General features: G+C 47.1%; 2 protein-coding genes and 1 long non-coding RNA gene across 12 annotated transcripts in view; 1 reads left to right on the top strand and 2 right to left on the bottom strand.

Annotated features, from left to right (window-relative positions):
• Window positions 1-597, bottom strand: part of LOC141785741 (uncharacterized) — a 2,347-nt gene extending 1,750 nt beyond the window's left edge. The window contains exons 1-2 of the long non-coding RNA XR_012597561.1: window positions 477-597; window positions 128-209 (exon numbers count right to left, since the gene is read on the bottom strand). This is a non-coding gene — a long non-coding RNA (uncharacterized LOC141785741). The remainder of the gene's footprint in view (window positions 1-127; window positions 210-476) is intronic.
• On the top strand, window positions 580-27,831 carry LOC141785738 (peripheral plasma membrane protein CASK-like). Of its 10 annotated transcripts, none has more exons than XM_074664189.1 (27): window positions 580-1,292; window positions 9,194-9,306; window positions 11,539-11,644; window positions 12,257-12,334; window positions 12,440-12,512; window positions 16,266-16,368; window positions 17,305-17,480; window positions 17,712-17,834; window positions 18,096-18,179; window positions 18,389-18,488; window positions 19,080-19,097; window positions 19,791-19,912; window positions 19,988-20,065; window positions 20,142-20,222; window positions 21,199-21,387; window positions 21,707-21,785; window positions 21,870-21,955; window positions 22,065-22,133; window positions 22,223-22,291; window positions 22,808-22,843; window positions 23,259-23,297; window positions 23,629-23,825; window positions 23,902-24,017; window positions 24,713-24,793; window positions 24,876-24,956; window positions 25,043-25,329; window positions 26,000-27,831. In XM_074664189.1, the coding sequence occupies exons 1-27, from the start codon at window positions 1,228-1,230 to the stop codon at window positions 26,174-26,176; spliced, it is 2,826 nt and encodes a 941-aa protein (XP_074520290.1). In that variant the 5' UTR covers window positions 580-1,227; the 3' UTR covers window positions 26,177-27,831. The 10 variants fall into 10 exon arrangements, with proteins under 10 accessions (XP_074520290.1, XP_074520291.1, XP_074520289.1 ...); XM_074664190.1 differs by having other exon boundaries at window positions 19,788-19,912; window positions 24,728-24,793; XM_074664188.1 differs by having other exon boundaries at window positions 19,788-19,912.
• On the bottom strand, window positions 11,882-15,262 carry LOC141785740 (putative G-protein coupled receptor 34). Its single transcript, XM_074664199.1, has 3 exons — window positions 15,030-15,262; window positions 14,877-14,948; window positions 11,882-14,370 (listed from the first exon to the last, which is right to left on the bottom strand). Exon 3 carries the CDS (start codon window positions 14,364-14,366, stop codon window positions 13,164-13,166), a length of 1,203 nt encoding a protein of 400 aa, XP_074520300.1. The 5' UTR covers window positions 14,367-14,370; window positions 14,877-14,948; window positions 15,030-15,262; the 3' UTR covers window positions 11,882-13,163.

The raw sequence follows: 27,831 nt of genomic DNA, 5'->3' as shown, positions 1-27,831 counted from the left end.
ATGCCAAAGTGTTGCCTTTTAAATAAGAGAAAAAAGATTGAAATCTGCTAGATAATCTTAGTAATTCCAGAGGGTAGAGTTGAGGATTATAAAATCATAGCGTGTGCGATGAAATAAAACACTTAACTGTTCCCCATCATTGCTGAGGACAGAGGAACCTCCCCAAGGGCCCATGGGAATCTGGGAATCACCAGCTCCTCTGTTATGTCCTGTGGGGAGAACAGACCGGATTATAGCTCCTGCAGACAGTAAATGTGCAGGATTCCTGTCAGATGACATAATTTACAAAGCAATGAAGTGAATGTTAAAAGGATGGAGATAAGAAGGGAAAAGGCTGACGTAAGGTGATGGGGTTTGTATGGTCGACGCGTGCGCAACATACACTGGATGCAACCGTTGGAGGAGATTAGGAAACTGCGCCTAAATCGGACCCTCACTGACCGCCATTTTGGCTCGAGTGAGCCTGAAACACGAACCTGAAGCAGTTCTCCCGGGCCATTTCGGCTCTGCTCGGCCCAGTTTCCTCAGCTGTTAGAAGGAGGAGCCTTGGATTTCTGGAAGTCGGGGGAACAGCCAGTCAAAGCCAGCCATCGGAGGAACTGGAGCATCGGTGGACGAAGGGTCGCCTGTGTTGGATTTATTTCTCGGGAGCAGAGACTGTTTATGCAAGAGGGAGATCGGCGACATGCATGTGAGGGTGTACCATTTGGGATCGGGGAGCTGAAGAAGAGTGCAGCCCGGTCTCTTAAGCCATCTGTGATACACTGGGTGTGCACAGCGCAGTAACGGTACGAGCCGACCGGTTATTCCATCGACAGCTAGCTGCTTTTCGACAGCCCCGTTAGCTTGCAGAGAGGCGAGCATCTTCTTCGGTGTTGGTGGATGCTGCTGAGGAAGACTTGTGTCCGGCTGATCCCTATACCCACGGCATGCAAAGAGGGGTGTTTTTCTGCAAGCGAGCGAGGAAATCTCCACGCCCTGGGGTCTGCTCTGTGGGTACTGTTTAGCTAGCTCCCTGGCTAGGTGGGGCCGCGGAGTGACAGCTTTGGACCTCAGCTAATGTGGCTAACCGGCTAACTTTGACTCCTGAGTGGCTCCTGTTATTGACATTGTGGGGTTTATAATACCAGAAGTGTGCTTACAGGCACTGAAGTAGCCCAGCTATCATTGATTCCTTGAATCCAGTGTGGGTGGGATAACTCGAGGAGAGCATCCTCGTTTACCTGAATGACTATGGCGGACGACGACGTGCTGTTCGAGGATGTCTACGAGCTGTGTGAGGTGATAGGAAAGTAAGTACCCATCCATCATCCTTGTTTTCAGGGGCATGTCCAGCAGGCTGAAAAGGGGTGGCATGGCCCACCTTTTGAAAATCTGATCGCCACCCCAAATTCCTACAACTATGATTGGCTGTTTGCCTTGTCAGGAGGCGGGACTTGCTAGTTGGATTGTGTTATGACAGTTTGTTTACATGCACATTTAGCATGTTTCCTTTAGCTGTCAATCAAGAGCTTAGAGAATTACTTTACACCTATTTTATGGTGTTGCATGTGTCTGCAAAGCCAAGGGCTGCAGGTTTGGGACTGCATCCCTGAACCTGCAGCCTCCAGGTCTGCAGACACACAGCATTGGTTTCACGAGCCAAGTGTAGGAGATAAATCAGCCTGTAAAATATTTTGAGCACACTCCTGTGGCTGTAATAATACACTTATCAACAATGTTGCCAATGCATCTTAGGAATGCTTCCAGATGAAAAACTAGGAGATGCATATGTTTGTGAATGAATTATCATCAGACATAAACATCTGTATGGTGCTTGAGTTTTCGGACTTACAGTAGACGTGATTCATGGTGACAGAAATGCAAAGCAAAGCCACCCCACTCTAAAAACATCCGAGCATGCCCCTGCTTGTTTGCCTGCCTTCCACTACTTTGTGTGTTTCACAGCTTCCCCTTATTTTGCCACAGAGCTGCAAGCGCCATGCTTAATTTGGAGGCTGGGTGCTGCTCTTTTGTTTGGGCCTGAAGGTTTTTCAAGGAGAGAGTTCACTGTGTCGACGAGGTTCTGAAAGTTCCTAACCATTTCACAAGCTACGATTTAATGTTAAGCTGCACTGTCAACCTCTTTGCTTTATAAAGCCTTGATTACACAAAGAACTACAAGACATTTCTTTAAAAATGAAAGGATTTGGCTGGACCTCTAGCCCGGTGCGATTTATTGCTGTGGGTGAATAAATCAGCTCTGTTTTGATAGCTGACAGACTGGCAATCTGTTTGCAACACAGGACATGTGCAAGTATCATCTGGCTGCACATCTCAAGTGTCTGCAGACAGGATTTCCCTCCTCCTAATCCTCCTGTTTGACAGAAGCCACACCTGCATACAGTGTCAGCCAAACTGACAGGCCTCAAGGTGTCAGAGGAGGAGTGTTTTTTTTTTTTTTCTGAAATAATTCTGTTTGTCTTTCATCAAAGCAGGAAGCAAGATTCTGCGTAGAAAGCTGCTATAGCATGCATGTTACCTCTGTGTGGTCAAAGCTGGCTGCCCACCTCCATCTGGGAGACTGACAGGCTCGTCAAAATCCTGGTTTCCAGTCAGTCCTCCCTCCCCCTGCAGGCCGAACCCACCAGAGGTCTGAGGGTCCATTAAGTTTGAGTGAGGGGAAAGAGGCACACTCTGCAGACCCTCAGGCTCTGTCCTTTATGCACAGCCTTTCTGTTGCTTGGTTACTAATTGATGGTTTGGCCAGGTCTGCTACCTCAGAGTTCTGGTAACTAGTCCAAGAAAACAGTGTAAACTAGGGTGATAAGATAATTCTGATAAAGGTTTACTTTTGATGATATAAGCTCATTAGAGTGATTTTTACTCAGTAGGAACAGACCAGACAGTAGATATGTTTTGAAGCAGCTCAAACAAGGGGCCATGAAATTAAATGTCCATTTTCCCTCGAAAGATTATGACAAAAATGATACTGCAACATAAATTATGAGGATGTTTGTGGCTCGCAGACATCCGCAGAGACAGAGACGCAGAGACACATGCTTTAACCCTAAAACTTCTTTACTATTTTTCACGATTTTAATTACACGGTTCGTTTATTTTGAAGAGGAGACTTCTGAAAACTGACCAAAGAGGATGGAGGGACTATAACTGGGTAACTTACGTTTGTATTTCCCTCACACTCTCTGTAAGTTTTGTCCACTCTGTAGTTAAAAGCAAACACACTATTTACCGAGGCTTCACCCGTGTATTGAGCAGAGTATGCTCATGATGTCCAGTTGGATCAGGAGAAGAGTAATACACGAGCAAACAGTGGTCTGGAGCATATCTAAAGCTTTAGCACCGAAGCGAGACGTCACATTCATGTCATGGAAAAGACCAGAAAATCCCTCTTATCCTGCCAGTTCCTTTGTGGAGCTGCGGTTGATGGATCAAGTGTGTTGAGTCCTGGTGTCTTGGGATGTGTTGCAGGAAGAAAGGGGGTGGGTGGGGGATCATTTTTCCTCAGGCCTGAGGTGGGAGGGGAAGAAAGGCTGAGGCAGATCAATGGAGACAAGTGGAGTTGGGAATGGGATGGCCCTGAGGCTGAGGGTATAAATAATGCCAGCAGACATCGACTGCGGCACTCTGCCATCTCTCACTTTGTTTTTACCCGTATGTGTTTCTGTCGGGAGTGGACAGCGTGGACGACAGCTGAAACCTGAGGATGCTTATTAATTAAAACCACCCAGTGTTTTCCTTTCTGGCTATACCTGCTCTTAAATTTTAACCCAGAGAGTCAAAGAAGTGGGTCCATTCTGTCACCATGGGGAAGGCAGATTAAGCTGCTGTTAAAATGGATGAAAGAATGGTGATAATTTGGTTTTTAATTGAGTTAAACTAGCTGATAATGGCACTCTGTCCATGAAGACGCCCTTCAGGCTCTCAGTGCTTTCTTTTTTTATATTCCCAGTTTGTTTAACTCACTATTTTGGTGAAATAGCAAAAAAAAAAGATTATGATTTCAAATCTGTCTTGTTTTTAATTTCTTAGTGCACTTTAGGGGCTGCTAGCTGAGCTGCTGCCATAATGAGCAACAAAGTCTGTAGTTTTATAATGTGTATAGTATATCTTTAGCATGTATTAGCTTATACAATAATATATAATGTGTAATATCTTAATCCGGCACAGACAGAGAAGTGTCATCAGCATCATCTAAACGGGTCACACTAATTGAAATTTACGGTACAGGAGAGAGTGCGATGACGTAACCCCTCCTAAGTTGGTGTAATGTGTGAACAGCGTAGGAATTGTCACAGCCGTCGTCCTTATTGTGCGCTCGTGTGTCTCTTTATGACCTCTGACTTCAGCTCCTTTCAGACTTGTACATAAACCCTATTATCCAGCCTGTCCCTCCTTCAGGCTGCTATTGTTACTCAGCGAGGTCTTCTATTATTGTCCTGATCGGCTTGTGTGGGAGCGGGGCAGGCTGTCCGGGTGGGACCTAATCACTCTCCTATACGGAGTGTAACAGGAGCCATGTTTAGGGTGATTTCTACAGAGAGAAGGTCAGTGAGTCTGTGTAGAAAAACTCCTCTTTTCTTCTCTCCTAGATTAGTTTTTTAAGCTGTAACCATTCTCTTTGATAGTACCACACTTTGAGGTCCAGAAACACCAAGCTGGGCTCTTTGTCCACTGGGATAATCTCCTTCCAGCTCCGGCTACTTCTCCTCCTCATTATTTTCAGCACTAAGATGTGCTTTTTGTGTTGCTCGCAGCCTCAAGGATTTAAAGCCAGGAGCTGAAGTAAAAGCAGTCAGACATATTTGACATTTTTTACAAATCATACCACAGACATGCAAATGTGAAGCTTCACTTTAAAGCAGCACATGGACGCAGCTCTTGCATGCTCCCCTGTGGTTCATGTAGAGAGAAGGACCAGGCAGGTCAGGTGTCAGCCCAGCTCCTGAAAAATATTACACAAGCTTTGGTAGCGCCATGAGCAGTGAGGGCCTGCTCATTATTTGCCCATTGTGTGTAGTTTACCCAGTAAATATGTGACGATGATGTGATGTGAGCACAGCGCCCAGACCACAGGCCTTTTTTTGAGAACCCAGCTCCACTTGAAGTGTTGGCAAAGCGCTGAAGCAATTTAATCCATTTGTGTCCGTAATGATTCAGTTTGAATAGGACTTAGGTTGTTGAGAAGCACTATCCGAGTCACAGTGCTCTTTATTCCCGCCCCGCGGTGCTCATTAGAGCCAAGAATATTGGGATGTGCGACTCACTCTAAACCAATGAAGTGATCAGTCCTCTGGCTTTTTCTGAGTTGGATAATTAAATTGCTTCGACGACATTTGAATTTTCATTCATTGCTCTTTAGTTTTTAATGGACTGATGCAAGTTTCTCCCTGAATGGATTTGAAGCATACAAATGTGGGACAAAACGCTCTGCTGCAGGAAACAAATTGTTTAGCCTCCACTCGAAGCATTTTTCGTCATCTAAGAGATAGTTTTAAAGCTTTGACGTGTGACAAACCTCTGTGTGTTTATTCCTCTCTGCAGCCACTGCTGAGGCCATAGTTAGCGTCTGGTTAGCATATCATGAAGACACCCCTCCAGTGTTTATTTAAATGGAGCTGCAGAGGCTGTTGTTGTGCAGGGGCACCCAGGGTTCAAGCCCCCAGGTTGGCACACATCCGCTCAGCTCTTGTGCCTCCGAGCAAGACGCTGACTTCCTGCTGGGATCAATACAGTGTCACATTATTGGATGTATCATCTTCCCATCTGTTTAGCAGAGGTAGACATCAAGGTAGGGGATGTTTATGTCAAGAGGAAGTCAGGTTGTTTTTAGCTTTAAGAGTGAAATATCTGTTTTTAAATTTCTGTTTTGAGCGCTGATATACTCAGCGTAGTAATCTAAATTTCTCTGCTTGTCTTTGTCGTGAACTTTGAATTCACACACAGTATTCTTCTTTAAGTTGCCCACACACATCAGATCAATGGCTGTGAACTGATGGTGTGAAGTTGAAGCGTGCTTTGAGAGTACAGGACAGACTCCACAGAGTCTTTTCAAAAACCTGGATCCTCCTCTTCCTCTTATGTGCAGGGAAGGATTTTCTTCCAAAGCTTAAGCACCTCCTGAGGGAATCTCTGCTCTAAATTTCAGGCTGCACCCAGAATGCTAATTTCCTTGCTAATAATCAAAGGGTTGTGTGTCTATTTTGCATACGGAAACACTTTGGATTATTGTTGCTGCAGCTGAACAGCTCTGAACTTTGCTGAACTTGTTAAATTAACAGTTTTGCACTTGAGCTCAGTTTGGGCCAGTAGGGCAGACAGCACTTAGCTGAAACGCCTCCTGTTGGGAGCGTTTTTATGTTATGGTTTTTGTGTTTCTCTTTCAGAGCAGCTGCTGCTTTTCAAGATGAATGAAGAGAGGAGTCGGCTCTTTAAATCTGTCGGCATCACCACTAATCCAGCCATTCTGAAACCTTTAGAGGAGATGACGATGAGTTAACTCAAATCACATTAAAACAGTTTGATCTGAATGGGTTATTTCTGTTAGGTTTGCAGGATGCAGCAACTGCGCTCTTAAACGTTATAGCCAGACTACCAGGATGAAATATGCAAGCAGCCGGCCACAGCTGAAAGAGCAGAACGCTGCTGGAGGCAAACGATGGCGTCTCTCAGGAGATCTGCACCGGTGATGTTGAGTCTGCAGCTCCAGATGTGTCCCGTCCCCGTTTGGGAGGGAACACGATGTGAGAGGAAATCTGACTTGTGCGTCTCACGCTCCCAACGTTTGTCCAGTCTTTGCCTCTCCAAGGAGCCGTCTGTGAAGATCGCCACTTTGGGCTAATGTTTGATGACTGCCGCTGTCGGATGCGAGCCATGTGTGGGCGTTTTGTACGAGCCCACTCAGCACAGCTGCAGTGATGTCAGAGCGGCATGCGGCCTCTCCGCTTCCTTGCACACACACACATGCACACACACTCCTCTGTAACACTCCTTTGCTCTCTCTGTAATAGCTACTGTACATAGCTGAATGGACGTTTATTCTCTTACACCAGATGATGAGATGAATTGCGTTCTAATTTATTAAATCAAAGATCCGCCCCTGCTCCAGAAACACGCCGCTCAGGGATTGATTCCCCTTGAACTGACAGCCAAGATTACAAATGGGGTTGATGCATAAAATCTGGCAGGTTCACCCAACCTCACCTTATTGCTTAATGGCGGTAATGAGTTTTATTGACACACATTAGATCAGCGCCAAGACGGCGAACTCTCACTGCATCATTTGTTTCCCTGAAGTCGCAGCCTCCTCGTGGTCTCTTCGTCCAAACCCTGCTTTGACTCCTCTTGATTCAGCTCCTCCTGCTTTGATTACTGGAGCTGTTTATCTTGCACAGGGAGGATAAATCAACCAGCATTAAAAGTCTTGTGAAAGATAGACCCTGAAGGAATCCTAATCTTTAAACAAGCTAAGTTAACGCTGGCAGCTGCGTCTGGAGGTAGCCTCCATCCAGGACTCTCTGGCTCTGTTGTCAGGTTTCCCAGCAGCTCTCTCATGCAGCTCTTTTTTAATAAGAAACACAGCTGCTGCGGCACATCAACCAGCGAGGGCAGAGGTCAGAGGGGTTGTCAGATCACCAGCAGGATTCTCGTGGACCCTGAAGAGAGGGGTGTTGTGTTTTACGCCTCTCCCGGCCCACAGCCTGCACACATGCTGGCTGCGTTTGTTTGTCCGGGTTAATCATTACAGCAGATGTGAGAGACAAATGTGGGAGCGAATCAGCTGCTCCGCGTGTGCGCACACAAACCTTTAAACTGGATGACTTTTACGGTTTGTTTCAGACTAACACTGTCAGGAGAGTCAATTTACTTAGAGAGCTGAACCAACAGCGGCTAATGGGCGCCTCTTTATCTTAATTAAATGAGTGTTATTGTGTGTGTTTCAGGGATTTTTGACTCTGGCTCTGAGGATGAGTGTGGAGACAGCTGTAGCTCAGCAGGAGTGTGTGGACAGAGGACAGGGAATATGCAAATGTCTTGACTTGAAGTGTCTGCTGATTGAATCTCGTGTGTACTCCCTTTGCATACTGACTGAAGGAGAGAAACATCCTTCATAGCTTCTATATGTCTTAGAGTTCTTTCCAGAAACAGGGCTTTACAATAAATACGCCACCTCATTTCTCCAGAAATAACCCTCACTCTCGCTCAGGTCTCTGTAATAAGCTTTTATTTTAGCTTTTACAGCTGTGCTGCACATACCGCTCTGTAATTCTCACTGGCATGAGCGCAGAAGCTAAGACGCGTAGCTAACCAGATGCTGCAAATCTAGAGTGTTCAGAAGCTGTGTGTGTGTGGTTCTATAATTATGACTACATTTCATGTCCATGGGATATATTTGTCAATTTTAAGCATTAATTTCAAGCAATGACCAATTTTACAGTGAATTTTACAGTTCAATTTTGTTGTAACAAGTACAACAAAATTGAAGTCACAGCAGCAATCAAGAAAACAAAAGTAAGAAAGTGTAAAGAAAGTGCAAAAAGCTCCATAAGAAAATAGATGATGACAGCATCAGTTAGCTCTGTTAGCCATGTCTGTGAATAGCATGATGCTACTCTGCCCTCTGGTATTCCCTCTGTTGCTTGGTTAGCACGGCTAGCTCGTCCATCTTATTGAAGATAGATCTTACGTTCCCAGTAACGATGGATGGAAGGACAGGTCCATGACGTCACTTCTTAGCTCACCTTTTGGGAAGACATCTGGCCTTGCACCAGTTAGCACTGACTAGCAGCTGATTTCACATGTAAACAATGCAGCCATGGTTACATGTAGGATCTCCAGACAAACACATGAGCAAAAAGGAGTAAAAATATCACTGAAGCTACAAAAAGTTTGGTGTCAACGACCCAGAAATGAGCCACACAAAGTAATGATCCGCTCTAAATACAAAGATGACGAAAAAAGAGACGAAAAATTACAAGAAATGGACATAGAAGAGAGAGCTGCTGCATAAGGCAGCCATAGCCAACAAGAAATCATTAGAGCTTAAGCTTGCTAACTAATGAATTAAGTAAATTCCAGGTCTATCATCTGTTCCCCTCATTCTTGAATCACTCGTGTGGATTAAACGTCTGAATTTCGGGCTTCTCCTCCTGTGACTAACCCTTGCGTGTGTGTGTGTGTGTGTGTGTCACAGGGGTCCCTTCAGCGTGGTGAGGCGCTGCATCAACAGGGACACGGGCCAGCAGTTCGCCGTGAAGATCGTGGACGTCGCCAGCTTCACCTCCAGCCCTGGACTCAGCACAGAAGGTGAGAAACACACCTGACCCGGTTGGAGCTGCTGCTTCTGATTAAACCTTTGAGCGTGTGTTGTTGTTGTTGTTGTTGTTGTTGTGCACTTCCAGCGCCAGATGGGAGGAGAGAGGATGTTGTCAGTCACAGGGAATTACTCTTTTCCTCTGACTTAATTACATCTTTGGAAAAGTTGATCTTACTTGTGAATTGTTTTTTGAGCTGTGCAGTAAATCTGAGATGATTCCCCGGAGCGTGTAGGATCAATCTCACGCACAAATAAAAAAAGCAGTGGGATATATTAAGACTGCGTTTGTTTGCTTGTGTATTTGTGGTGGTGTGTTGAATCATGTCTCACTATGGGGTTTGATGCTTTGTCATGCTGCGGTCTGTGTGTGTGTGTGTAATGGAGAAATGGAATCGGATCATAGGTGTGTGTGTTGGTGCTGAAGTTGGCGTTCACTTGGTGCCATCTGTGATGCCCCAGTCAGAGATTAGCCTGGTAGCCAATAACAGCAAGACGAGGAAATGACCCAATGGAGGAGAAACGGTTGAAGCGGAGAAAAAAACTGTCCTAAATAAATTTGGATGTTAGCATGAAATCATGTTCCTGTGACTGTTTCCTCTTCACTTTCCACCTTGTGTTGTAAAATTTAGATTCCTGCAGACGATGTGGTGACCAGATGGACACAGATTAAATTTATAAGAGTGAGACCAGGTACACCATCCTGTGAGGCGAGGCTTAAAATGTTAAAATATTTGGTAATTAATTCACTGCTAACTGACTAATTGGTTAAAAAATGATTGTTTAAGCTGTTTGTGCATCTATTTTTTAACTCCTTTGAGCGTTTGTCAAATAAAAACAGGGGTTAGTCAGCATTTTTTCTGCTGCCTGGATTATATCGTGTGTTTAAGGTTAGAATGTGAAATTCCTGGAACGTGGAGTTTCACCTAACGAACAAATCTCACCCACCTCCCACATTTTTGACATCTGAAAAAAAAGTCAAAGTCAAGAACTGGAGCGCAGCCAGACCCTGGAAGTGTTTCCCTGAGACCGCTGCGCTTATTAAAAAGACTACACCTCAGCACAAACGGGAGTGAAAAGAAACCGAAACCTCCACGGGGCGAGCACCTGCAGCTCCATATGAATATGTTTGTGTATGCATGTGAGTGAGCTGTTGGACGTTTGGATGATTAATGGTGTAATTAAGAGTCTGGGAGTATTGAGCAGACTGAGCCAGTGTCTGGATTTGTAGATGGATGAATAAAGGGAGTCAACATTGGAGCTTTGTTGCTGTTGAATTAGAGAAACAAAAGCAGTTTGCTGTTTTATAAGTCGAGACAGGTGAGAGTTTTCACTCTGCTTTCTGTAGATTAGTGTAAAAGTGATGGTTGGACAAATTTGTGTCCTGGTTGCCGTGCCGACACAGGGCCGCATTGTTAAATTTGAGAATGGATACTCAATGAAAGCAAAGGAACAGTGGAAAGGGGGCTCTGTAGTGGAGACACAGCGTCGTTTCTCTGTGTTGCATAATGATACTAGTCTGTCACGACACGATGAACACACACACACACACACACACACACACACACACACACACACACACACACACAGATCAGTTAACTTGCAGATGGGGAGTGGAGTGTGTAAATGAGGTTTTTATGGAGTGAAGAGCTCAACAACTGCACATTATGTCTGTCTGCTTCCTCAGCAGTCTCTGTCTCAGAGTTTCTGAAGAGGGGCATCACTGTACATCCTCCTCTTACTTTAACGAGGCAATCACAACACGGGGACGCCGGCGTCGTGTTGTAATCGTGTTTGCAGTGTCATCGCGTGTGGTGATAATTCAAGGGGATGTGTTGATGAGTTGGAGCCAGATGTGCGTTTATGTGTGCAATTATGGTGCAGAATTAAACCCCTGTGTTTATGCTCTCTGCCTCCCTCTGGTGGCGAAATGGAGGCAGTGTGAGGTCTGGATGTTGTGTTTTATTTGCACTAAAATCTCATGTTTTTTTATTTGAGTGTCGCCTGGTGGCTTGAGGAGAGCTGTTTCCAAAAATAGTCTTCATCAAAGGTCGCTGGCTGTGGTCTTCTCCTTAATGCTATCAGACACTTGGCATGACAGTCATGCAGCCATCACAGCCTGTTTTTCATTTCTAACGACAGACTTTTCCCTCATTTTCCCTCAGTGCTGAGCAGAAAAATGTTTAAAACCCCAACAATGTGATTTATCTTGTGTTTTCTTCCAGATCTGAAGCGAGAGGCCAGCATCTGCCACATGCTGAAGCACCCGCACATCGTGGAGCTCCTGGAGACGTACAGCTCTGACGGCATGCTCTACATGGTCTTTGAATTGTGAGTCGGTTTGCGGGCGCCTGTTTAAGTGGCGAAGTTGTCGACCGATCCAGGAACCACGGACTAAATTTAACCGCACAAAGCGGCAGGTTGCTGCCGCTAACTTCACACCATCTCACCAACACCACCAGCCTCCTCGTTTGAGTGGTTACAGACTCGTTAAAGCTGAAACAGAAGATGTGTGTTTATAAAATAAAAATGAATAAATGAAAGAGAGCTTATTTTCTGCCTCGGCTCATGAGCGGTTTTATTAGCGCTGCCTCATCGCAGTAATGATTATAACATTATTCCAAAGCATCACTGCTTGATATAAAAATCCACAGGAGAGAGTTTCTCTGCGTCTCCCTCCAGCTAATGTAGTAAATGTAATTTTTTAATCAACTCGCCTGGTTAATTAGTTTCCTCTGTGTGGATTTTATGGCATAAATCTGTGTCCCATATCCTCCTGAAAGCCTCCCCGGGGACTGCGCCGGCTCTGAAGTGCTGTAATGAAAATATAGCGCCTCTGTGTTTATGCAGTGACAGCAGGTTGTAAAAGTGTCCCCTGACGGACGTGGATTGATGTGCTCTGTGTTTTTTTCTGATCTCTCCTTCCTTTCCTTCTTCTCTCAGTATGGATGGAGCTGATCTGTGTTTTGAAATCGTGAAGAGAGCTGATGCTGGGTTTGTGTACAGCGAAGCAGTAGCAAGGTGAGAGCTTTTACAGATATTAAGATAATAAAAAGTATTTCTGGCAGCTTTTACAGCAACCCTCCATGTTTGTTTGTTTGTTTGTTTGTTTGTTTGTCCTTGCAGCCACTACATGAGGCAGATTTTGGAGGCGCTTCGGTACTGCCATGACAACAATGTGATTCATCGTGATGTAAAGGTGAGCGGATGTGTCTCAGCACATCCTTATCGAGCATATGTGGGGGGAAAAGTGGGTCATAAACAGGAACATTTAAGTCTTTAAGTGCCGTATTTGTCAGGACACCCTGAAACCAGGACAAACTGTGACGTCTGGTCGCCGTAGATTAGCATCAACCAGTGATTCAGCAGGATTAGCAATCTAACACAGGCGACAAACAGCACCACACCAGATGGAGCAGTCCTGAACCAGGCCCCGATCTAACAACACGCTCCCCAAAGAAAGGATGAGCACAGCCGTGTGTTTGGTGTGGACTAATAGCTCTGTGCGCCACACTTAGAGAAAACGCTGACTGCTGTTTCTTTAAAACAAGGAGCAGATGGGCGGTTTGTAACACATCAGGTGACTTCAGGAGGAGTTAGAGCTCTTTAAGTCCACGTTAGATTGTTTCACCATCTGTAGTTTATGCTACAATACAACAGTGGGTTTTTACAGTCTTAGAAAGCGGTGAGCTAAAGCGCTCTCACTGACAGGAAGTTAAGGTAGTTTTGCGGCTGTGGTGTCCTCTGAAGCGCGTCTCCTCCCTCTGCAGGTTTGTAAACTCTCACACACATCTTCAGCAGTAACAACACACTTTATTACAACAAAAAAAGCAGTTTACAAAACCAGTGTTCACTGTCGGCCAGCAGGAGGCAGTGTGGTCAGAGCCGTGCGCTGCAGGTTGTGGTTGATGACACAGATGCTCGTCCTCGGGGTGAGGGATGCGTTGGGTAACGCCATGGGCACAGACGCCCGTCTGAACTCCGTCGTGGAGCTGTTGGATGTGGCGTCGTTTAGGAACGGCAGCCGCTGCCCGAGTCGGTGCCCGAGCGCTTGCAGGGCTGTTTTTCTCACCGAGCCCGACAACAGGAAGTACATGACAGGATCCAGACAGCTGTTGAAGGCGGAGAGCAGCAGCATCACCTCATTGGTGCGGTCTACCAGCTGCAAGTAGTCACAAGACGCCGACCCGCTGAGCTGTGAGAGGATGTAGACGGGGCGGAAGGCGTGGTACGGGCCGAAGCAGACGGTGAAGAGGAAGAGGACGAAGAAGGACTTCTTGGCAGTTCTCTGGTACCTCTGCGCATTCGGGAGGTCCGGCTTGTCCCGGGACACCCTCAGCAGCTGGGAGGCGATCTTGGCGTACGAGACGACCAGCATGATGAAGACGAGCCAGAAGAGCACCACCAGGATGGCGTTGAAGTACGCCTTCCCTTTGGCTTTGGTGCTGCGCAGCTTGTACTGGAAGCACTGGTTACTGTTCTCTTTGTCCTCCGCTGTGGCGATCATCGGCACCAGCGCCACCAGAGACAGACCCCACAGAGCCACACAGGCCACGCCGCTCCACGGCCAGCTGTGCCCCCACAGCGTCAGCCTCAAGCCGCGCCGCGCTCTGCCCTTCCCCTTCAGCCTCAGGTACCTGTCCAGGCTGATGAAGCCCAGCAGCGTGATGCTGATGTACATGTTCATGTAGAACAGGTTCCCCACCACCTTACACGCCACGGCGCCCAGCTCCCACCTGTTCATGTTGATGTGGTAGAAAACCCTGAAGGGCAGGCACGCCAGCAGGACCAGATCAGCCACAGCGCAGTTGATGAGAAACACCCGCACCGAGTTGCGGCTTGAGTGCAGAAAGAGGAAGACCCAGAGGGCGAAGAGGTTCCCCACCAGCCCGAAGAGGAAGAAGAGCGAGTAGAAGACTGCGAGAGGGAGACGGAGCGCCGTGTCGTTGAATGAGCATCCTGTCTGGTTTGAGGAGAAGACGGGTGTCATCGAAACAGGAGGAGAGGATGCAGGGAAGGAGGACGGCGAGGAAGAGGTGAAGGTCGTCATCATGTGTCTGAAAAAAAAAAGAGAAAAACATCTGTGAGTTCTGAAACTGAGCTTATCTTTTCTAGAGACGTCACCGGTTTTTCCACGGAGCGCTCGGCTCTTCTTGTCTTTAATGTCATCAGGCGGTTTGTTTGATAACGGCGGCGTTACGCAGCAGAGTCGTGTGGTTTACCGAGCAGCTGATGTGGCCTTCAGAGATAATTGTGCCTGAGTTTGACCTTAGAGTTAAAAAAAAGCTTAACTTGACATCACGCATTCGTCACAGTTTCAGTCAGAGTATTTCGAGGCGCTCTAACCTTTTTAAGATGCACGGCTGTGGGCTGGAAACTTTAAAATGACGCTCGACACTTTTCGAGGATGATGCATCTGAACTTAGATGAGAAATCTCATCATCACGAGCAAATTTCCCCTTGTAGCTAAAAACAAGACTGTGAAAGTGTGCTGACACTTTCTGCGCAGGGCAAAGGTCACGTTTGAGAGTTTACTGTAAAAAGTGGAAGCAGAAAGACTCACCATCAGTTTTCCTTCAGCACAGCTGTGGTTGAAACGAGCAGAGAGGTGTCCTCTCTTTGTTCCTCCATTAAACTGAAATGAAAAACACATAATGAGGATCAGGACTGCAGTTATATAATCTTATCTTAACACTTATTCTTCTCCTCTCCTCACCTTTCTCCTCGCCGTCTGGATGACTCATCAATCCAGCGGACACCTCTCTCTGGATTCTTCGTCTGTCCCTCCTCCTCCTCCTCAGAGAAAAGCTCTGTCTGTCTTTCTGTCGCCCTTTCCACTCTCACCCGGTTACTCACACGTCTGCTCCGTCTGCCGGTCTCCTCCTCTCTGCCTCCAGTTTCTGTCTCCACTCTGCCGTGCTTCGGTCTCACGCTCCACCCCTCCCAATCACCGCTGTTACAAGAAACAAAAGATGTGTAGAGGAAGCGAGCCCACCACACACACTCACACACACACTTACACACACTCCTCTTGTTCCTGCATCTGTCACACACTGCCTTACTTTGCACCATCCCTTTGAAATAAATTGATCAGACTGAATTGTGAAAGAAAGCTCTGAGGGATGTTTACATCTCTGCTTGCAACCTGAGTATCGATCCTCTTGTTCGTAGCCCTGGGAAATCCAATATCTTAGCTTCATCTTTGAGGTTTTGCATGCAAGCGCGTTGAGAATTTGCAGATAACATCTTTTCTGCAGCTTAAAAGATTTTAAAAGGAAGTGAAAAGAGGACACAGCTTGCATCTTGGTGAATCAGAGGAGCTTTAAGCATTAAATAAACTTTAATAAGTCACTTCACAGGCCTGCTGCTGCTCGCACAGATCTCCTGGTGTATGCATCGGGTTTTATGAACCACTTGTTGTCCTGTAGCGTTGGTTAAAGCTACCCGGTGGGTTCGCTAACTGCAGGGCGCAGCAGATATTTTACCACAGAGCCTCTCCTGTGATATTAATCCAGAACAAATAGGACTCCAGAGGACAATCAGTGCTGCAGACGTCTCATGGAGGTTGGAGCAGACTAAAGGATAACAGAGGCGGACGAACACAGTTTAGGCTGTATCCATCATAATTTGATGTGATTTCCCCTGAGTGGCGTGCTATCTAACCCTCGTCTTGCGTGAGGATGAACATTTCTCTTGACCTAATAAATCATCCTTCTCACTGCGGTTAAATGGCATTTTCACTTTGAATCCTGCGACGAGCTGTTTCCTGTCTTTAGCAGCATCATAATAAAAGCTGTGGTCACAGTTGTGCACGTATTCTCATCATTGTGAAACTGAGGCTCTAACCAGTGTTCAATATGTGGGATTTTGCACTTTTGCACAGAAAACAAAGCAAAGCTGCACAAAAGTTTTCTCCTGTCATGACTCGTGTGTGTCTGTGCTCTCTCTGCAGCCTCACTGTGTGCTGCTGGCCTCCAAGGAGAACTCTGCCCCCGTCAAACTGGGAGGGTTTGGGGTGGCAATCCAGCTGGGAGAGTCTGGATTAGTCGCTGGAGGTAACTTTTTCTAAGAGCCAGAAACACTCCTGTGTGCGCGCTCAGAGGAAGCATGTGGCTGAGGTTAGCATTAGCGGTATCTGAGATCTGAGTAAGGACTTTGTGTTGTGTTAGCTTCAGCAGATCCAGTTTGTTCCCACAGTCCAGAGACAGACAGGAAAGGTCGTTGTGCACAAAGCATCCTCCAAAATCAGTTTATCATTCGTTCATTCCATTTCCGTTTTAGAATCCAAAATCGGAAAACTGATAACGACTTTTTAGTCAATTTCTCGTTTTCAAATCAAAAATCAGAAAACAAATAACGGTCTATTTTTAACTGTTTTGATTTTGTTTTGAAATTGAAATTAGAATATGAGAGAAAGGAATTATAATAGGATTTTTGAATCCGTGTATGGTTCGTTCTTTCGTTATTCTGTTTCCAAACAAAATCAAAAAAACGGATAAGATGGAGTGGATCGTCAGCTCAGATCTGTTACTTGTTAAAAAAAAAAAAAAAAAGCTCAGGAACACGTTTGTATAAACCTTCAATGTGAGTTATTTGTCAATTTTTTATATAGAGACGTTCACATTGAATATCAAAATATCACACAAACAATTTTGACACAATCTTGTGTTATTTTTCGTTTTTTTCATTTTCAAAACCAGGACAGAAAAATCACGTTTTTCCGTTTTGGTTTTAAAGAAAACCAGAAAAACAAAAAAAAAAAAAGTCAGTTTTTTTATTTTTTATTTTTAAACAGAATAACTAAAGAACAAACCACACACTGATTAAAAATCCCATGATAATCGACCGTTATTTGTTTTCTGATTTTTGATTTGAAAACGAAAAATGGAATAACAAGTCGTTATACGTTTTTCTGATTTTGGAGTCTAAAACGGATATGGAATGAACGAACGACGCCCTGATATTTATCTAATCTAACTTCACACCTTCAGGTCGAGTGGGCACGCCCCACTTCATGGCCCCTGAGGTCGTCAAAAGGGAGCCGTATGGGAAACCTGTGGACGTGTGGGGATGTGGAGTCATCCTCTTCATCCTCCTCTCTGGATGCCTTCCGTTCTACGGCACCAAGGAGCGTCTGTTCGAGGCCATCATCAAAGGGAAATACAAGGTGGGCGCTGAATCAGCTGTGACCTCTACATCTGTCCCATCCTGAGCTTAGAGAGTCCTCTTTCTTCTCACTCTGACTGAAAGTGTCAGGAGGTAAAACTCAGCTCAGAGAAGGAGCTTCCTGCTTGCAGATGAAGCCTGATGGACGCCGCGGTGGTATCATGCATCACGCTGCTGCAGAGAAACAAAAACACAAAAATAAAAGCGTCTCTCTTTTTGTGTGTTCACCCAGATGAACCCTCGCCAGTGGGCCCACATCTCAGAGAGCGCCAAAGACCTGGTGAGGCGCATGCTGATGCTGGACCCTGCTGAGAGAATCACCGTCTACGAGGCGCTCAACCACCCCTGGCTGAAGGCGAGAGCACAAATACTTTTTACACTCTGTTTTTTTATTTCTGACCTTGTGTTAAAAGAAGTCAACACAAACTCGGAAACAGGTTAAAGTTTGATGTGGATACTGGTTGTTGCTTTGGTTTCACCCGCTTCAAACGCTGACATATAAACACCTCCCTGTTTTAAAACCACAGCTCGGCTTTGACATCCGTTGTGTGTATTTCAGCCCCCGTCTTTGTATTTAGTTGTTTTTTCCTGTTTGTGTGTGTGTGTGTGTGTGTAGGAGAGGGACAGGTATGCCTACAAGATCCACCTGCCTGAAACGGTGGAGCAGCTGAGGAAATTCAACGCCAGGAGGAAGCTGAAGGTTGGTGCTGTTACGGTGTTACAGTTAAAAAGGAAGTGTCTCTTCCTGCACCCTGAGCAGCTGCTGCGAATAAATGACCCAGATACACGCCTCAGCGAGTGTTTTCTAAGATCTTTAAAAGAGGGAATACCTAAACCGAAAAAAATGAGACGATTAAGGAAATGTGCTTTACGTGACACGTGTCCCTGCTTTGAATTTCTGAACCCCAGGGTGCGGTGCTTGCTGCCGTCTCCAGCCACAAGTTCAACTCTTACTACGGGGATCCTCCAGAGGAGCTGCACGACTTCTCCGATGACCCCACCTCCTCAGGTAACGCCGAACACAGCGCCAACTCTGCAGAGAAATGAAACTCCAAGCTCACACATGTGCAGAAGGTTTCCTGTTTCTGCATGAATGCCAGCTAACATCTCTGTAGCATCCAGATTTGACCCTTAGAGAAGCTGTGTTAACCCCGTGTAAGGTGAAACATGCAGATGCAGCACAGACCACGCTCACTTTCTTCCTCAGAGTCTATTCTCGGCTCGTTTGTTGCCCAACGGCCTCACTTCCCTGTCTCAGCCCTTAACTTTCACTTCCCCTGATAAGCAAACCGCAGCCTGCCAATACTTATCAGCATATTGGAGGCAGAAAATGAGCAGCGTGTTACATCACCCCCTCATGAATCAGTGCAACGAGCTCAGTGCTGCATATTTCAGAGGGAGCCGCTGCAGCCAGACGTGCTTAAACAAACACGTATGTTCGTTCTGCTGAGGCTGGCAGTCTGGCGCGGTCATGCTTCCTGGTGACTGGTTTATTTTTGTAGTTTCTCTCCTTTGCTCCCTCTGCGCCTCCTTCTCTGTCCTCTAACCTCAACCTCTCTTTCTTTGGTGTTGTCTGTTTCCTCCGCTGTGCTGTCTCTAGGACTGCTAGCCGCCGAAAGTACGTATCCCCTTCCCCACCTGTAGAATCTTCATCATCAACACCCTCACCATCATCATCACGAGCGTTTAATGTGTGATGACGTCTTTCTGTGTCTCTCCTCTCCTCTTCATCATCTCAGTGCTTCATCACTTCTTAGTTGAGCTTTGTTAAACTTTGTGTTTGACGCCTTCTTCAAGATTCAATCAGCGCAGGATTACACAGATTAAAGATGTGATCATAGTCGTTTTATTTTATCTCATAAAATAAAAAATGCTTTCAGTTTTTGTCACTCATGAGCCTCTCATTTCTTATTTTTTAGACTTTCCTGCTCATTTCGTTCATGTCTGTTTTTCTGCTCCTAACCCTGTAACTTTCTGAAGTCTTTCTCCTGATGTTGTATTGATGCCATGTACCGCTGTTTCTCTGGTTTTGCTGCATGTGTGGGCGATGCAGCAGGTACTTGGGGTTAAATAGTTCTGAGTGTTTGTGTGTGTTTGTGTGTGTTTATGTGTCGTGCAGTCTCTGTGTTGTGTCTTGCTCGTTTTTTGGATGTGTAGCAGCTGGTGTGTGTTTGTGAAGTCTGTCGTTTGTGTTCAGTGTTTGCATTCTGTGTGGTGTTTCTGGATGTTTGTGAGTAAGTGTGTGAGAGTCTGCAGGTATGTGAGTGCATAACCTCTTTATATGTGTGTGTGTGTGTGTGTGTGTGTGCAGGGGCAGTGTCACAGGTTTTGGACAGTCTAGAGGAGATCCATGCCTTGACGGACTGCAGCGAGAAGGACATGGACTTCCTCCACAGCGTCTTCCAGGATCAGCACCTCCACACCCTCTTAGATGTGAGTGTAACACCAAAAGTGGCCACAAGGTGTCAGGAAACATCTTCCCACTCACCGCCTTTGATTTCTTTCCAGCTTTATGATAAAATCAACACCAGGTCGTCCCCTCAGATCCGAAATCCTCCGAGCGATGGAGTGCAGAGAGCCAAAGAGGTGAGGAGCAGAAACTCCAGCTGCTTCAAGTTGTTTGTTTTGTGTCGGTATCTGATGTTTTTTCTTTTCCCATCAGGTGCTGGAAACTATTTCATGTTACCCTGAGAACATGGAGGCCAAGGAGCTGAGGAGGATCCTCACACAGCCACACTTCATGGTGAGACACACACACACACACACCTCTATCACTGGTGTGAGGACTTACGACCTAATGTGTCAGAAGACGAGTTCTTTAACAATCCACATAACGCCCTCAGCCACAAAGCTGCTTAGCACCTGAGCTTGGCGAGCCCTCGGGTGGGGAGAGTCAGAAGGGTTGGAGCGACCAGGGGGAGAGGAGGTGGAGGGAGAGCGTCCTGAGCAGCTTCACTTTACTCAGCGTTAGCATGAATATCAGAGCGTTTCTTCCTGAATCAGAGCAGAGAGAAGCAGAAGACTGTGGAAGGATTTTATTGAGGTGTTTGGAAATCTGAGGGTCCATGCAAAGGTAAAGATTGTTGGATTTGAAGTTGGTTTAAAGGTGTAGTTTCTTTAAATTTGATATAAGTGACGTAGCGTCGTACAGGACACTTTTATCGTACGTCGTCTGCAGCGCAGCAGGTGGAGGAGCCCCCCTGTGCTGATTCAGTCTGTGTCACTTACCGGGGCTGTCATGCTTCAGGTTTGCTTCAATCCAATTAGCCCGTCTTGCTCTCTGACCTGACGGGCTGGAACTTTCATCATCCGGCCGCGCCGCAGCGCTGTTAGCACACTGACGGGAAACATTTGTTCACATTTGCTCACTTCATAAACCAAACGATCCATCCTGTACGATGAAATATTAAAATCTAACGTCTTTATTTTCATCTGCTTTATGCTCATCAAACTTTCCCCAAAAAGCAGCGGTGAGCTTTCAACTACACGCTGAAGTGTGTGTAAGAAAACAGAAAAAACACACACTCTGTTTCAGTGACATGATTAGTAGCCAAAGAGGATTAGTGTAAGCCACACTCCTTCTTCTGTTGGAGCAAACACGCACAAACACACACTGATCCTGAGCGGAGCAGCACATGCACTTCCTGCCGGGGAAATGTTTGTGCTCCTGCTCTGAAGGCGTCGGATCCATGACTCATTACTACGTCTTGACCTTCCAGGCTTTGCTGCAGACCCACGATGTCGTCGCCCACGAGGTGTACAGCGACGAAGCACTGAGGGTGACGCCCCCTCCCACTTCACCGTACCTGAACGGGGACTCTCCCGACAGCACCAACGGGGACATGGACCTGGAGAACGTCACCAGAGTCCGCCTGGTCCAGTTCCAGAAGAACACGGATGAGCCCATGGTGTGTAGTAGGAGACGCTGTGTCAGGAAGTCTTTGTCTAACGCAGCTACAGATAAAGTGAAACCCACATTCAGCAGAGACAGATGGAGAAACAGCCTGAAGTTGGTGTCAGTCCAAGAAATCCTGGTATCAAACTGAGCAGCCGTCAAACTCGAGTAGCTAGGAGTGACAGTAGAGTTAATCCAGAGTTAGTTCCTGGTAAGATTGGGTTAATTCACCATCTGTACGCACCTCGAGCTAATCCATCAGCCGGATCGAGGCGTGTTCCCCCAGCTGTGTCTGCTCAGCACGCTGACGCCCGTTTTCCTCCTCTCTGCAGGGAATCACTCTGAAAATGAACGAACTCAACCACTGCATCGTGGCTCGCATCATGCACGGAGGGATGATCCATCGACAAGGTAACCCGCTCATCCTGCGCCCGGCGTGTCACGATCCAGAGCCTCATTTGTAGCGTTTATTAATTCATCACTTCCTCGTCTCAGGGACTCTGCACGTAGGAGACGAGATCCGAGAGATTAATGGCATCAGCGTTGCCAATCAGACGGTGGAGCAGCTCCAGAAGATGCTGGTAAGACTCAGAGCAGACGTTTGGACTCAGTCCGGCTCCAGTTTTAGTCCTCGTCTCCGTGGAGATGGGTTTTACTCTGACCACTGTCCTTCATCCTTCGTCCTCACAGAGGGAGATGAGAGGGAGCATCACGTTCAAGATAGTTCCCAGTTACCGCTCCCAGTCCATGTCCTGTGAGGTGAGAGTCACACACACACACACACTCACACACACACACACAGAGTTCATTATTCTGCAGATTCTTTAACGAAACATCTTCTGTTGCAGAAAGAGTCACCGGATTTGTCCCGACAGTCGCCTGCGAACGGTCACGCCAGCGTCACCAGCTCCATCCTGGTACGTGTGTGTGTGTGTTCCTCACACACGCTAAAAACATATGAACTTTAATTCAGCAGCAGCACATGACCCACAAACTTCTCTCCTCCTCCATCTCTCCTTCTCTCTCTCTCTCCTCCTTCTCTCCCTCTCTCCTCAAACTCTGCTACTTCTCTCCTTATCTCTCTTCCTTCTCTCCTCCTCTCCTACTTCTTCTCTCCTTCTCTCCTTCTCTCTCCTACTTCTCGTCTTATCTTTCTTTCTTCTTTCCCTCTCTCCTACTTCTTCTCTCCTCTTCTTCTCTCTTCTTCTTCTCTCCTTCTCTTTCCTACTTCTCTCATTCTCTCTTTTTCTTCTCTCCTCCTCTCCTACTTCTCTCCTTCTCTCCTCCTCTCCTACTTCTTCTCTCCTTCTCTCCTTCTCTCTCCTACTTCTCGTCTTATCTTTCTTTCTTCTTTCCTCCTCGTCTCCTCTCCCACTCTCCTACTTCTTCTCTCCTCTCTTCCTCCTCCTCTCCTCCTCCTCTCCTCCTTCTAGGACCTGCCGGCGACGATCCAGCCCAAAGGCCGCGTGGTAAGACCTCCTCCTCCTGGACTCCTGCTCCTCCCTTTGTGTCTCACCATCAGCTGTTTTCCTCACACACTAACACTCCTCCCCACACTCTGCATGTGTGTGTGTTTTCTGACACACTCCTCCATCCACATCCACACACTCACCGATGTGCGGCCTTAAGCTGCGGCGGCGGCGCTGTGACGGATTCTTTCGCTGCGTCACGTCAGGAACCCTCTGACCTCCATGTTTGTTTGATCTGTCCGTCGTGGTCACACACACACACACACACACACACACACTCCTCCACGTTAGTTAAACACACCAGGTGCAGCCTCCCTCTGTGGGTCCCTCACGGCGTCGTCCACTTTAACCCTCCAACATTTTCTGCTGCATGATATCTGTGTGTAAGTGTGTGTGTGATGCTCTCCACCCGTAGATCTCCAGACCTGCTATCAAGGACAAATTGTCCATCAAGGTAAGACGTCTCTAAGTGGACCCTCAGTAGACGTAGACCCCAGCTCGTCCCGCCCCCCATCCCAAAGTCTGGTTCCTCATCGTAGCGGTGTGTAGCTCCCATGCTAGCTGGCAGACGTAGACTCAGACGTAGTGGATGAAGGGAAGTGGCTGCAGGCAGAGTCGTGGTGAAGTTGTCGTCTCGCTGTGTCTGTGCCCTCTCCTGCTTCAGCTTCACGCTCCCTCGGCTGTCTCTGAAGCCTCCTCGCTGCTTTCCTGACAGATCATCATCCTCGTGTCCCGCCACCGCTGCCACCTCACAGACGCTTTCCTTTCTATCCGTCCTCTTTCAGATCTACGTCCGCGCTCAGTTTGAGTACGATCCGGCCAAAGATGACCTCATCCCGTGTAAGGAGGCCGGCATCCGCTTCAGGGTGGGCGACATCATCCAGATCATCTCCAAGGACGACCACAACTGGTGGCAGGGGAAGCTGGAGAACACCAAGAACGGCACGGCGGGCCTCATCCCCTCGCCTGAGCTGCAGGAGTGGTGAGAGAAAGACGTTTAACCTTCATCGTGACACACGGACCAGCCTTCTAACTCATGTGTTTGCGTGTTCCTCCAGGCGTGTGGCGTGTATAGCCATGGAGAAGACCAAACAGGAGCAGCAGGCCAGCTGCACCTGGTTTGGGAAGAAGAAGAAGCAGTATAAGGACAAGTATCTGGCCAAGCACAACGCAGGTAAGACGCCCAGGCCTCTCTGGAGGAGCGCTAACACAGAGCTAATGCTAACAGCTTCATTTGATAAGGCTAATGCTAATAGAGTCAGCCCTTGTTGCGTCGCCGTTACGCCTGGCGTGTAACGGCTGCATGCCCGTGTCCCTCTGACAGACCTCTCCTGCTCTTTGCTCTTTTCGTTGACTAACTGACGTGTTTCTGTCAGCAGCTTTGTACTGTTTGAGTGATTTTAGTTCAGTTTGTCTCTTTATTAACCCTTCCTTCCTTCCGCTCCCGCCCTCTGTCCATATTTCATGCTGTCTCTTACCCAATGACATGGCTGCATGTAAGTAACTGCAGACAGCTGGAGTCCAGCTTCTGTGTTTTTCTTCCTCCTCCTAATGTCTCCTTGATGATAGCTGCTCTCTTGGTTTCCTGTTCAATCAGTCAGCCTATGTCTTCCTAACCTGACCAAGGTTGGTGCAGGTGAGACCAACGCTGACGCCTGCAGTGCGGCATCATGGGAGGAAATCTGGCGTTAGCGTTGGTCTCATCTGCACGAGCTTTGAGTTTGTGCTTTGCAGCTAGTTTAACTTCAGATCACATGTTCTCAGAGCTCCTCATGTTTTACGTAACAGATTAAAACCTTTGAATTTAAAATCTTTTTGTGAAATATTTAACGTCCTGACACTGACTTCACCTTCGCGCTCGCTCTGCAGTGTTTGACCAACTAGACCTAGTGACCTACGAGGAAGTGGTCAAACTGCCGTCGTTCAAAAGGAAAACCCTGGTCCTCCTCGGTACGTAGCGTTTGTTAGCACTGACCGTCAGATCAGCTGACGCTCCTCCACGCTCATGTCTGTCGTCTCCTCTTCGCTTCAGGAGCACACGGAGTCGGCAGGAGGCACATCAAGAACACACTCATCACCAAACATCCTGACCGCTTCGCCTACCCCATCCCACGTGAGGAGACACTCACACACAGCAGCTACACACACATGCTAACAGAGGATGCTAACCCTCCCTCCTTTCTTTCTCCTTCCTCTCAGACACGACTCGACCTCCTAAGAAGGACGAGGAGAACGGGAAGAACTACTACTTTGTGACACACGACCAGATGATGCAGGACATCAGCAACAACGACTACCTGGAGTACGGCAGCCACGAGGACGCCATGTACGGGACCAGGCTGGAGACCATCAGGCAGATCCACGCGCAGGGCATGATCTCCATCCTGGACGTGGAACCACAGGCGCTAAAGATCCTCAGGACGGCCGAGTTTGCTCCTTACGTCGTCTTCATCGCAGCTCCCACCATCACCCCAGGAATGACCGAGGTACAGTCCTAAACAAACCCAGTCCAGCTTCCTCTTCCACTCAGACTAACTCATTCAGATTCACACGTTCATTTTTAAACAGCAGCCTGTTTAAAAAGCTCCTCTCACCCCGTCACCCTCTCTGCTCTGCTCATGTGTCTAACCGCACGTTGCTCGTTCTGCTTTAAGCATGTTTGTGTTTTCTCCGGCATGCCTGTGTCGGTTTGCACTCAAGGTCCCAAAGTGGTGCAGGAAACTGCCCGTAAGTACAGTCAGAGGCCTCAGTGTGTGTGTAGCTGTAGCGTTGGTTTAGCTTCGTCCCCTCGGTTTCCTCTAAATCCTCTAATCCCTCCAATAATCCTCCTGATTGTGGTGCATCTTCATTTTTGGTGCAGCTTCATCCTAAGTCTTGGTGTTGGTGTCATCCTCTCCTCTCCTCTGTTAGTCCCGGGAAACTCTTTTTATCTGTTTTTAAAAAGTTCAAGCCTGCATTGGTGGTGTGTCCGCAGAAAGGGGGCAAATAAATTCAAAAAACTTCAATAAAATTAAACTTTCTGAAGCTGAACTCTGCGTCTGTGGCGTCGAGTTTTAGTGCTCCTTAAAGCCAGTCTCAGAGTTGGACTAGACCACCAATGCAGCCTTGAAGCACGCGACAGGAGTCAGTCTAAACTCTTTCCTCCTCCTCCTCCAGGACGACTCTCTCCAGCGGCTGCAGAAAGAATCAGAGATGCTCCAGCGGACCTACGCCCACTACTTCGACCAGACCATCATCAACAACGAGATCGACGACACCATCCGGCTGCTGGAGGAGGCTGTGGACCTGGTGTCCACCACCGCCCAGTGGGTCCCCGTCTCCTGGGTCTACTGACACACGCTCAACGACAACGAGCTGGTCGCCATGAACCACCGCCTCCATCTCTGATCCGACACGGATGCTAAACCTTCCCCCGGAGTCATGCCGCGCTCATCAGAATCACACATTTCTGTAGATAAACTGTTGCTGAAAAAGAGGGAAATGAAGAAACGTAAGACTCTGACGCCTCACACAGAGACTTCATCCTGCCCCGCCCCCTTTTTCTCAACAGCCTCAAAGGCATATTGATGTGTACATATATACATATATATATATAAATGATAAAAAACTACGTGAATATGGTTCTGTCCTAACATAGCTGGCAGGTGGGGAGTGAGGGGCAGTGTGGTAGATATTTTGTACTTTTCTTTTGTAACTGATGGATGGGTGGTAATACTGGAAAGGCAATAGTGAGCATGACCATAAAGCAGTCTTATGTGGGTGCCTGTGTGTGTGTTGACCTTAAAGGCACTTCTTGTGGTACTGTGTCCTCCTCTCCGACGTCCCCCCCGATCTCCTCGGCCTCTGTGACAAACACGCCGAGCTATGAAGCACATTAGAAGCTGCTACAGTGGCGACAAGTATCTCCCTCAGCGACCAATGCAAGTTTGAGAGAAGCAAAAAGCACAGGAAACTTGGCAGTTTCTTCCTCCCTGAGTTGACCCCTGCGGCCCTCTGTGCCTGTCAGTCTGTCGAAGGAGCACACTGCATCCCTCCACGCCGTCTCTCCATGTGTTGCTGTAGCTTCCCTCCCTGATCTCTGATGTTTACATCTCAGTTTGCACAAAATGGACAATGAAGAAGACGTGTACCGCATCATGTCACCTCATCATTTTTAATTTCTCTGGCTGTGCCCCCTCCTCCCGACCCCTGGTTCCCCCTGAACATGAAATGATAATCAGTGGACCTGGACTGTGGTTTTCGTGGGCATGATCCGTCATGAAGAAGCACCTGCATCGACCACTAAACACGGCTCCTGAGCTGAAAAGAAAAAACTTAACGGAAAGGAGGAGTATGAACTGCCCTATCAGAGCCTCGGGATGAAGTCAGTAACACCTATGCACACCCCTGGTTTCTGCCAGGCAGGTCGCCACGACAACAACTTTCTTCTTTCCTCCAAACAGTGAGCCATGCTTGTTGAAATCAAAGTGTTTGTAGGAGTGTCTGTGTGGGAGGGGAGGGCCTCGTGTAGGTGGGATAAATCCAAACTTAGAGCCACCGTTTTGGAACTGTTAACTGTCGTCTTAAAAAATATAAAAAGGAGTATTCTTGTTTTGAGGGAGAGAAAAATAACTCTAAATTTTGTGTGTAAATGTTTCAATGGTGCGTACGTCATACGAGTGAATTACCAAGAGCCAGTGTATATTAATCCTTAAAAGAAGCTCGGTATGTGACATAACCTCTTCATGCTTCGCCTGAAGTGGCTCAAAGCTGCTCCGCCTGCAGGAACTCAGTATACAGGCAGGTACAAAAGTCCTTATTAACAAGTCGATACTTTAGCTGTGTGGTGAGGCGGCTGTTTGACCCGCTTCAGGTGAAGTTCTTTCATTTCAAGTCCTGTGTAAATTACCTCTGCAAATGACTAAAGCAGCTCTTCTGTATGAAATGTTGTTCTTTTTTGTTATTTCATTTTTAAAAAAATATATTTCCTTTTACGTGTTTAAAGTAAA

The sequence above is a fragment of the Halichoeres trimaculatus genome, unplaced genomic scaffold (assembly GCF_033239565.1).
Source record: "Halichoeres trimaculatus isolate MK-OKI-2021-1 unplaced genomic scaffold, fHalTri1.1 fHalTri1_scaffold_24, whole genome shotgun sequence".
NCBI lineage: Eukaryota > Metazoa > Chordata > Actinopteri > Labriformes > Labridae > Halichoeres > Halichoeres trimaculatus.
The sequence above is the reverse complement of the archived record's forward strand: the minus strand, read 5'-3'. Positions and strand labels throughout refer to the sequence as shown.